The sequence below is a fragment of the Sinocyclocheilus grahami genome, unplaced genomic scaffold, assembly GCF_001515645.1.
Source record: "Sinocyclocheilus grahami isolate Dianchi unplaced genomic scaffold, SAMN03320097.WGS_v1.1 scaffold171.1, whole genome shotgun sequence".
In the NCBI taxonomy this organism is placed as follows: Eukaryota; Metazoa; Chordata; class Actinopteri; order Cypriniformes; family Cyprinidae; genus Sinocyclocheilus; species Sinocyclocheilus grahami.
In genome coordinates, this window is record NW_015505350.1 from 125,983 (window position 1) to 138,357 (window position 12,375).

Consider the following 12,375-nt stretch of genomic DNA (forward strand, 5'->3'; position numbering starts at 1 on the left):
AGTCTCGGTTGAATGTCCACTTCTGAAACCAGACTGGTTGCTATCTTAAGTAGTGGGGTTATACGAGCCTGTTTAAATGCTGAGGAAAAACACTAGTGTGAAGGGATGTGTTAATGATGTCAGTGAGTGCAAGTACAACTGCAGGAGAGATGGCTTGAAGGAGATGATTGATGTTTTAATTGACTGATGTTATGATTACTGACTTTATATTTGAATGTGTTAAGCCCGCGATAGACTTGACGCCATTAGGTCAACGCCAATGACGTCATTACATCGAGCACAAAAGAACCGGTGAACCGTTTATTTCAACTGGTTTATTGAATTGAACTGTCCGAAAGAATCAGTTCGTGGAAAAGAACCGAACTTCCCATCACTACAAATCATATCCCAAGTTCTCAAAGAGATAAAATTAATTAGATAATTCTGTGACTACTTAAATGATAATTGTGCATTTGTGATGAACACCTGCTGTTAACAATCAACATCATTGAAGAAAAGCAAAACACTAGACCTACATTTGACTTTAGCTGCAGCCTTGGATTAAATCAACTGTCAAGGGTCAAGAGCAAAACTAAAGTAAACACTGATCTCCATGATGGTGACATCATTTTAACCAATAAAACATCAACAGCTGATCCTAATTCTCAATAACAGCAGGTGTTCATCACTAATGTACAATCCTCATTTAATTAGTCACTTAATTATCTCATTAACTTTAACTTTTTGAGAACTTGGGATATGACTTGAAGACTTGCTTGTGACTTGAAAGTCGCAACTCTGTAAAATGGTCAAATGACTGGCAGCAACAGCTGACAAACAAAAACCAAAAAATTTAAGTAAAATCTCCTTATTTAAATAAACTCAATAAGCAGACAGACTACAGTCAAGCGCAGACCAGTATTGAAGTGCACAGGAAATAAGCAGCAGTCATATTTAAAGCAGTTTACATTCACTTGATGTTCACTTGGATTTTTTCCCCATCGAGGGGAAATAACTTCTGTCATTTATAGTCGTATGGTAAAATTTATATTTTTAATTGTGTAACGTTACGTTCAAAATAACTACAAAATGTCATGCCTTTGAAAAATAAAGAGAACAACAGAATGCACTGCTTTAGCGCGTCTCGGTCTCCTTGAGCATCTTTCTGGCGCATGCCACAAACATGAACCACAGGGAATACTCGTCTTTTAAAAGGCTTCATTTAGATTATTTGACGTTAAATGCATCATATAAATCACTTTGGAATAAATCACAGTAGGCCTATGTATCATGATAAAAAACCCACTTTACAGTCTGGAAATACTTTAGGCTATAGCAAATTATTTTGCGGACCCCCTATCACTTTAAGAACCACTGGTCTACACAGAAGAAATAACTGTCTAGACTCTGCCCCTGTACGAGTTGTGTCGAGCTATTCATTAGTCTGTTTGATGAGAAAAAAATGAAATGTAGTTGCAATAAAATGGATTATTAATCCGTACAATCCGTACTATTATTCTGCTGTGATACTGCGGAAGAACTGATGATGACACGGTTTGATCTTCGGCTGACCAATCAGCAGAAAGGGACGTTTAATTCCCGCCCACTTGTAGAAATCTAATATTCAAGCTGTTTCTTAACTTTTCCACCCAAGAACGAAAAACGAAAATTTTAGCTGAATTCTCGTTTTTCGTTTTTTGGGGAAAAAAAACAAAAACACGAAAAAGGATCCGTTTTCTAATTTTTCTACTTTCAATATTAAATCAAAAAACGAATGATACACGGATTCGCTTCCTAACCAAACATTCTCAACCGAGCGTTTGGATTTAAACAATTACCAGGGTGTTTTTTATGTGTAGGCTATAAAAAAAAAGTACACAGTGTATGTTTTTGCTAAATCGCTTGCAAATATAAGATTGTTGTTAGGTCATATATACCACGTAATATTAGAATAGGTACCCCTTAGTTTCAAAATACTTACAGTAGAAATAATTTGTAATTTTACAGATTATTACTCCTTTATTCCCCAAACTTTGCATATTGTTCCCTTATACCTACACGGAGGTACTGAAAAGGTACACTGTAATTACAAAAAAGTTACGCTGTAAAATCTGTTTACTTACGCAGTACATTGCGGGTTGTAATCTAAAGCGTTACCATTAATTTAAATAAAACATCAACATCTAAACCTCAGTTAATTCTCAATAAGAAGTTTTGTATGAAAGAAATGAAGTCAGACTGGTTTGTAATAAGTGAAGATGCTGGGATCTAGAGAGATCTGTTAGTGTTTAATGTTCTGTTGGGATTTAAAGGGTTTCTGTTGTCTGGGTTTTGTGGGTCACCATTGTGCTGAAGAGTAGATCCTGTGCTTCAGTCCAGGAGAGGACCAAAGAACTATTTATGCAAAAAAAATTGATGGAAAGCTGGCAGCCTGAACATTTCTTACCTTGACAAACTTCTTCCAAATTTTCTGATCTGATCTCAACAAGTCTGGGCAAACTAGCCTATTGAGTAGGCACCCATCAGAGGCAGCATTTTTATGATGTCATCATGTAGACTTCTTACAAAGTATTTTACAGTATTTTAAAACTACAAATATACAGAACACTAAAGTATTTTGATACAAAATACAAATCCATTTTCATCAACCCTATCAAATACAAATGACAAAATACTATTTTGTATTTGAAATACATGTATCATAAATACGGCCTATCCCTGTATGTGAGTGTCCCGCTTCAGGTCCTGAGAGACGGTGGTGCTCAGGAACCTGAATGACTCCACTGCAGCCACAGTGCTGTTCATGATGGTGAGTGGGGGGAGTGCAGGGGGTTTTCTCCTGAAGTCCACAGTCATGCGTGTTAAGCTCCAGGTTGTTAAGACTGCACCAGACAGCCAGCTCTTTAACCTCCTGTCTGTAAGCAGACTCGTCTCCGTCCTTGACGTAGAAGAGCAGGTAGGGTGAGCATCAGGGCCGGGTCTAGGGCGGGTCTAGGGCGGGCAATGCCCCCCCAGAATCTCCTTGTGCCCCCCCAAAAATGTCCAGCCAAAAAAATAAAATAAAAAATAAGCATTAAACACTTATTATTTGTACAGATTCGCTTAATATTGTCTACACACATATTTAACATTTCTGCACTCACACAGACACAAAATGCAAGACTGAAAATTGAGTAGCCTAAATAAAAGTAAACTATGAATATATTACCCTAGAAAGTGCTGCCCTACCACAATTTCTGATTGCCCCCCCAGTCCAGCGAGCCTAGTACCGGGCCTGGTGAGCATCCCCATCTCTTGCTTACTGGGCTGAGTAATAAGTGTTTCAGACTGTATGGTATTAGTACTTGCCATTGATGACTGGGTAGTTGGACCTTGTACATGCTGATTCTTCTTGTTTTGGGATTCTGAATTTATGCTGCTCCAATATTTTTTTGATTCCTCAAAGTCCCTTTCAATCTGGGTTCCAATCCTTACCAGCTCTCCCACACTCCTCACCGTTCCTTGAAGCAAACTGGCTAGCCTTGGGTTGCAGTTCCTTAGGATAGCTTGGATGATTCCTTTTCAGGCATATCGCTCCTTTATCTGAGACACAAAGCACGATACTGGAAGGCAAAGTCACGGATACTCTCTTGTACTCCTTGTCTCCTTTCTCTCAGCAATCTTGCAGCTTCTGCCTCATAGTCCTCAGTCAGGAATGACTTCAGGAAAACTTCTTTAAACTGCTTCCAGAAACTTAAATTTCTCCTCTCTGCTGCCCACCAGGCTTTTGCAGTACCTTTTAACACAGAAGACAGGGTGGCAAACAATTCTACCTCACAAAGAGGACGTAGAGCTAAATATTCTTTACATTTCTCAACATAAGAAACAGGGTCATCAGCCTCACCTTCACCAAAACGTAGAAACTCAATATCAATAGGGGGACGGTGTGAGATGGATGCAGATGTAAATGGAGGATGACTTCTTTGCACACTGTAAGTTTTATTAGAGATACGAGAGACTGCAGGAGTGGAAAGTGAACTTGGGTTTTGATGCACTGGAGTAGATGTGGAGGGTATGCAAGCATTGATTTTCCTGTCCCTCTGGACATCGCGTCTAGCAAGGCAATCAACCATCGACTTCCCCAGCTCTTGTATGTCCAACTCCTTCTTGACCCGCTCACATGCTCTCTCAATACGATAGAACACTTTATCCTCTCCTGCTCTGCATCTTTTTTTCCAATTGGTCACTGGTAACACCACTCAACTTCTGCATACAGTTTTTCAACTGCTCTTCCAAAGAAATCCTGTTCCTGTTAAGTTCATTGTCTCCCAACTCCCTTCTAATATTGATTTTGTAGGATGATCTGAATTATGCCCTTGTAAATTGATCCAGTAAGCAACAGATAATTTTTGTACGTCTTATATCTAATGGAAACTCTCCTGTTTCAACTTGCATTGCTGAGATTGGAGTTGTTTTAATTGCACCTGTAATACATCTCAAAGCTTGTGCTTGAATAAGATCTAACTTTTTAAGCATACTGATTGATGCAGATCCATATATAATACATCCATAATCTAAAACAGATCGTAGAAGTGCACAGTATAAGGTGTTCATTGATTGTTTATTTGCCCCCCATTCTTGGCCTACTATACATCTCATTAGATTTAGTACTTTACTGCATTTCTTTTCAATGTAGTCAATATGGATTTTCCATGTTAATTTAGAATCAAACCACAGACCTAAATCTAAACAACCTTTCTAATGGTTGTTTATATAAATAAAGCTTAATATTTTCTGCAATCCTTTTTTTTTTTTGTAAAAAACTGACAACACGTTTTGGATATAGAGAATCTGAATCCCCATTCCACTGACCATTTCTCTACGCCCTCTATTGGTTCCTGAATTTTATATACAATACATTTAACATTTTTCCCTCTCTTCCACATTGCTCCATCATCAGCATAATGCTGTTGAAATTGCTGGATGAATTCCTTCAAACACATCATTGATCATTATGTTAAATAATATAGGACTTATAGCACTTCCCTGAGGAGTTCTGATTTCTATATTCACCATCTGAGATAATACACTACCCACCTTGATTTGAATCGTTCGACCAAATAAGAAACTTAAAACCCAATTATAAAATCTTCCTACAATTCCAATTCTCTGCAACTTTAATAACACTCCTTCCCTCCACATCATATAATTTGCCTTTTCAACGTCGAAGTATACTGCCACTAACACCTCTTTCATTGCTAATGCCTTCTTTACATAAGTTTCTAGTCTTAATAATGCATCTGAAGTAGATCTACCTGGTCGGAAGCCAAACTGATAGGGAGCTATTAATCATCTGCTTTCCAACACATAATATAAGTGTTTAACAATAATGTTTTCCATCACTTTACAGAGGTTAGATGTCAGAGAAATTTACCTATAATTTCCTGCTATTGAAGAATCTTTTCCTGGTTTGGGAATAGGAATTACGACAGCTTGTTTCCATGATAAAGACAGTTGACCTTCTATCCATATTTTATTAAAAAGATCCAATATTGCTTTAAGTATTACTTCATCCATTTGTTTAATCATATTATAGCAAACTCTATCTGTCCCTGGGGTGGTATTTATAACTTTCATTAATACTCTTTTTAGTTCCCACATTTTAAAAGTGGCACCTAATGCTGTTAGACTATTAGGTTTTTAAATATAAATATCTTGATGTTACTTTAAGATTTCTTCCCTCTTTCTCTTATAATTTTCTTCTAAATTATCTGTATTGTGAGCCTTTTGAAAGGTAAAGGTCAACAGTTCAGCCTTTTCCCTTTTTACAAAGCTCATCGGTCTGAAAAGTGAGGTGTGTTCTGATTGGCCAGTGTGTTGTGATTGGCCAAATACCTCAAGCGTGTGATGGAAATGTTACGGCCCTTTCCATATTGTGATGCCGTGTCACGGAGCGATGAGACAAAAACATGAAAACCGATTATAAACGAGGCATTTGTTGCATCCAGTGGGGACATAATTACAGATTATAATGACTTATACTGTCTTTTATGCGTTGCGTTGCATTGCGCCGTGTAAACATAAAACCATGTCTGCATTTGTGATCGGAGAAACAACAAGCGCTACTCTACACTGCTCAAAACTCGCATTTGAATCATCAATGGCAAATTCTTTAAATATGAAAACTTACTTACAGTCAGTGAGTCAGAACTGTAGTCTACTCTGCCAGGAAACAGTCATATAAAATGCGCTGCACACATCTGAATATTTGGGTTGAACCGTTCTGGAACAGTGTTGTAAATACAACTTAACCACTGATTTCTAGTCGTGTCCTCTTTTGGAAGGCCAAACAAAGTAGTTTCGCTTTCACAACGAAACACATAGCGTCACACAGAGTGAGCAGCGGCCGGCGGATTCGATGAAGGAGCATCCAGAAGGCTTGCGGCAACCACATATGACGACCCCGGGCTGGACTCCGCATCGTACACGGTCAAAGCGAACATTCAAAACACCCACTTCAACATTTCTCCCTCACAACTGAATAGAAAATAAAAGTATATCAATGTATAGTTGTGGCTGTTCACCTATTTTCAATCAATCCTCTATCTATCTATCTATCAAACTTATTTCTAGGTTTTATATTTATTAAAGATTCAGAGGACACAGAAATGTTGTATTCTTTTAGAGACTACATGGATTATTTGTACTTTTAAAATGAATTTGTCACAGTGCAGAAGAAATCAAAAGTAATTAAAATTAGTTAACAAAGTTTAAAAAGAGAAGCTATTTAATAATAATCAATAATAGCATCAGGAAAATGTTCTTATCTTCAGAATGCTGAGCGAAGCTGTGATTTTAAGCACATCATGCACAGAAAAAGCACCCTCACATGCAAAGACATGCTTATAATTTTTAATGATTATAATTACACATTGTTGTGAACATCCGTTTATTTCCTGCACGCTGATGACAGTTCTTGTTTTTTTTTTTTAAATGACGTCCTCTACTCTTTATAGAAAAACAGTAGTTTCACATCTACATTTATTAATAATAAGACACAGTTCTAAGCTTGATGTCAGAATTTCACCCTGTGCACACGCGTGTCAGTATATTTTATTACAAGGCTCTGCCATCTCAAACAGCCTGTGATGTTCACTTGTGCGATGTGCAATGTCATAAGCAGTCTCTCCTGCACTGTTTTTCAGTCCTGCCTGTAGGGTGCGCTGTGACAGCAATAACTCAATCGTCTGCCCAGCTGCAGTATTTCCAGCAGCCAGTTGTAGGGGTGTGAGTCGCCCCGCTGTCAAGGCATTGACCTCTGCCCCCCAATTCAAAAGACACGAAGCTACAGTGGCATGACCCCAGCGACAAGCACTATGTAGCGGCATCCAACCATCAGTAGTTCTTGCATGAAGATTCGCTCCAGCATTCAAAAGAGCAGAAACCACGACATAATGGCCACTGTAAGCAGCACGGTGTAGAGGGGTGTAACCATCACTATCATGACAATTAGCAAGTGTTCGGTCCAATGCAAGGAGATGTTCTACTGTGGCTAACTGTAAGAGAGAGAGAGAGAGAGAGAAACAAAAAAGGTTAGAAAAACAAAGCAAGAAAAATAAATAAACGGAAATGCATTAATACATAATTTCTTCTGTGCCAAAAAGCAACTGATATTATAGACCAATTTCCATATTTAAGGCATACTGAACATCACTGGTCTACACATAAAACCTTCAATCATCAAACTGCAACCATTAACTCTATTTGTAAACTTCAAATTAGAATGAGCTTGGCAACCCCTTGTAAATATTTAGCAACCCCTAGTAGGGGTTTGCGTATCTTCATTAGCATTTGTGAGGCTGTCATTATTGGAGGTAATAGGTCCCTGATAGCAAGCAACCATTGAATCAATGTAAAAAAAATTGTTGATTTTTCATTGTTAATTGCATTGAATCAAAATCACTTTTGCACCCGCAATTGATGTTGAAAAATGTTGACATTTCAACAATCCACCATTATTGTGATCAGTGTTCACTTTAGTTAGGCTCTTGACTCTTTGAACTTTAATGTTAGTTTTTCATTGTCACTTGTAACAATGTGCAAAAATACATTTGTTAAGGCAATAAAAAAAATAAGATCCATTGGAATCAAGTGATGTTGATCATTGTGAGGTCATTTAAATAATTGCTCACAAGTGTGTTGTGTGTATTTATGTCAATTAGACATCAAGAATCAGCATATTAAAACTCAACACTGGTGACAATAAACAAAATAAAATTTTATGCTGAAATGCATGCTAGATATCAACATAGTACAAAACTCATTCATGACTCCCAGCATGCATTGCAGTTGATCTGAATTAGTTTGATGATTGTCACCATTGGTGAGGTTTGTATGATGAGTGTTTTGTTACCATTTAATATGTTTCAAGTCTTGTTTTCGTTTTTGAATGAAATCTCTGATTTTTTTTTTGGGTGTGGTCCCTTTAAGAATCTTAAGTTTCAATAAAGAGTCATGCCATGTCACCATTAATGAGGAATTGAGCAAGCATGACACAGCGAGTAGCATGTTTAGTGTATCTGAAGCTATACTGTGATATTTGTTTACATCTTGCGTCTGTTGTAGCATCGTGGGTATGTATTGACTGTTTTTAATATCTACAATTGCAGATCATTATTTGGGGACAGTGTTACATTTTATTGAGCTGATTGTTAGAAGCCTATTTTTCTCTATCTACCTCACTATATGATGGAGTTTTGGTTCCTTGCCGCTGTCGCCTCTGGCTCAGTTCAGTTTAAATAGTATCTGTGCAATCAAGTCGATGATATTGCTGGAAATTAAGTGTCCCCAACTAAGCAAGCCAGAGGCGAGCAAGGAACCAAAACTCCATCGGTGACAGAATGGAGAAAAAACCTTGGGAGAAACCAGGCTCCGACTGAGAACTGGGGGCCAGTTCTCCTCTGGCCAGACAAAACCAGCAGTTCAATTCCAGGCTGCAGCAATGTCACATTGTGCAGAGGACTCAATGTTCTCATGTTGACAAATGTGGTTGTTGCAGTGTTTTTAAAAATAGGGAATGCCAACTCCAAACAGATCCTCACACCCACACACACAATGGCACCATTCAGGAAGGTCAGCAGTTCAGGTCGGCATATGTAAGTTTTCAAACTTTTTTCCCAAAAGCAAGTATTGTGCATTTGTATAACACTTACTGTTTTAAAGCATAAACTTGCTTTAAAGCTTGAATAAAATGTTACCAAATGTAGTTTCATACCCGTTGTGTTCTAACAAAGTCATTAATCGGTTCTCTTTGTTTTATAAGATTTACTTTTATTACTTCTACGAAGGTTCACGCTACTTTTAAGTATGATAAATATGTGGTGAATACACAATGAAACGAGTATCAGGCTACCAAATAAGTTTGACAATGTTTTTAAGAAAGGGATTTTATTTTATTTAATTTTTTAAATACAACTAAACCAGATAACAGATGATTCTTTCTTTTTGACAAACCTACATTTAAAATGATTTCCCCCAAGGTGTTCATCATCCGATTCCAATAGTTCCAATAGATGAAGCTTCTTAACCGAACAAAGAAAACATATTTTACACGAGTACCATGGTTTCATGATTTTTTTAAAGGCTTGTCTAATGTGGATTTACCCAGAAAACGGTTACACATCATTTAAGAAAAGTGCCATAATGCATACAGAATACAGAAAAACCTCCTCTTGATCTATTGTGCCTGACATTTTACTAAGTCAGATGATCAGGATTACGTATGACGCTGTACACATTTTGTTTGTTGGACTGTAAATGTCATTACTATGACTGTAGGCGAGGCCTTCTCTCTAAGAGCCGTCAGCATTCAGTGTTTATAGAAATAAATGAAAATTCAGAAAATCCGTCACAGTACAGACATCTCGGTTCGGTGCATGAGGCCTTACCGCGAATACAGGCAATTCACCCCCAATCCAGAAGCTGGCGCCCGTAGCAATTCAAGGCTGTTTGATAACCGGCCACCAGCAGAAGAACAGCGAATGCCATGAGTTGGGCACTTGAAAACAAAGCCCACTAGACAGTGACCATGTGCTGATTCTGAATGCATCTCTCACAGATTGACAAAGGAGTGCTTTAAAGGCTTGTGCACTCAACTGTTTGCGAAATGGAGCTTTGTGCTCATGTATCCTACCTCTCTCATTCGGCACAAATCCAAATATTCCATAATATTTCTATACTTGCAATGTAACGTATCTGAATGCTAAACTATTATTTATTATATAAATTATAGGTTTTGTACTTCAGTCGCGTTCCAATGGTGACACAGAGGGGGGCGCAATTGATGTTTGGTTCACTGTATTTTATTTTGATAAAGTACCAACTAAAATCAGTCACCACTCCTAGACCAAGAGACCCAGCTTATGCCTGCCACTGACATAATGCATGAGTTAATGCCCACTACGGAGCCAGAGCCAGCAGCCTTGTTCTTCTTGGAGGTATGTGAGCCATTACATTTGCGCCAGTGGGAGTATTAGTGGAGCTGGAAGATGAGCTGATTGGCTGGAAACCAGAGGAACAGTTTCCCCTCTGATTCCCGCCCACAAACCTCTTCTGCCTCTAGAAGTCCCGTTCTGCAGTCTGTTCTTCATTGCCACCGGTCCCATCCAGCACAGTCCATTCTTCATTGCCACTGGTTCCATCCAGTACAGAGTTGTCTTTGTCACCACTGGTCCAATCTAACACTACGCCTGTTTTTTTACCCAACACATGTTGAGTGTTTTTAAATGTTCACACCCAGGTTTCCTCTCCTGCCTTTTCCATGCAAGCCAGCCATTCATTTGGCCCCGATTCCCACCCACAAACCTGTTCTGCCTCTAGAAGACCCAGTTGTATAGATGCTTATTCATTGCTGCTGGTCCCATCCAGCATATTCTGTTATTCATAGTCATTAGTCCCATCCTGCAAAGAAGTGTCTTTATCACCACTCTATCCATAACCATCTAGCACAGCCTGTTCTTCATCACCTGTTTTTATTATGATTCATTATATGATGATAACACACAGCTCTCTGTATTTGAGTTCATTATCCTTGTGTATTTAAGTTCCTCAATTTGTTCAGTTCTTGGTCCAGTATTTTGTGCTGTGCATGTTGTTTTGTTGTGTTTAAGCCCTTTTTGGATCCTTTTTAGTTTTAAATATATATAAACCCTGCTGCTATTTGAACCTTTTGAATATATTCTTTGCCATCATTGGACTACACGTGAACTAGTAAACTAGTTTTTTTATTATATAATAAATAAAAAGAAAACAGAATAGACAAAGAATAGTCTAGTGTTAGAGGCTAGTAATAGGTCTAGTGTTAGAGGCTTTTTTTGCTTTTGTTAATTGTATAATAAATAATAAGAAAACAAATAGATAGAATACAAAAAGATAAGAAAAGCTAGTGTTAGTTTTTTTTTAAGAAAACAAGCAGTAAATGAATAGAGTGCAAGTCTAAAAGGGACAATTTAGTTTTTTTAAAGAATAGAATTAGAATAGAGAATGCTAGAGGTAGAGGGTCAAAAAAAGATGGAAGAGATCTTCTTGATGTTGAATAAAGCAAATCTGCAGGACCGGGCAGTTTTAGCAATGTGGTCTGAGAAAGTCAGCTGATCATCAATCATAACTCCAAGGTTTCTGGCTGTTTTTGAAGGAGTTATGTTTGATGTGCCTAATTGGATGGTGAAATTGGGATGAAACGATGGGTTTGATGGCAGAACAAGCAATTCTGTCTTGGCAAGGTTGAGTTGAAGGTGATGGTCCTTCATCCAGCATGAAATGTCTGTTAGACAAGCTGAGATGCGAGCAGCTATCATCGGATCATCAGGATGGAATGAGAGGTAGAGTTGAGAGTCATCAGCATAGCAGTGATATGAAAAGCCATGTTTCTGAATGACAGAACCTAGTGATGCCATGTAGACAGAGAAGTGGTCCAAGAACTGAGCCCTGAGGCACCCCAGTAGTTAGATGTTGCAACTTAGACACCTCACCTCTCCAAGATACCACAAAGGACCTATCTGAGAGGTAAGACTCAAACCACTGGAGTGCGGTTCCTGAGATACCTTTTGCCAATAAGGTTGACAGGAGGATCTGGTGGTTAACCGTATCAAAATCAGCGGACAGATCCAGCAAGATAAGTATTGCAGATTTGGAATCCGCTCTTGCAAGTCTTAAGGCTTCAACAACTGAGAGCAAGGCAGTCTCTGTTGAATGTCCACTTCTGAAACCAATCTGGTTGCTGTCGAGGAGGTTGTTCTGTGTGAGAAAGGCAGAGACTTGGTTGAACACAGCTCGTTCAAGTGTTTTTTCAATTAAAGGAAGAAGGGAAACCGGTCTGTAGTTCTCTAAAAGAGATGGGTTAAGGGTGGGTTTCTTAAG

At 38.3% G+C, this 12,375-nt stretch overlaps 1 protein-coding gene across 1 annotated transcript in view; it reads right to left on the bottom strand.

The window, feature by feature from the left end:
* Positions 1 to 6,784: 6,784 nt before the first annotated feature.
* The window catches only part of ankrd49 (ankyrin repeat domain 49), a 35,283-nt gene continuing 29,692 nt past the window's right edge, over positions 6,785 to 12,375 (bottom strand). Inside the window, exon 3 of the mRNA XM_016283181.1 lies at positions 6,785 to 7,514. Coding sequence (XP_016138667.1) covers positions 7,062 to 7,514 — 453 coding nt within the window. The 3' untranslated portion in view covers positions 6,785 to 7,061. The remainder of the gene's footprint in view (positions 7,515 to 12,375) is intronic.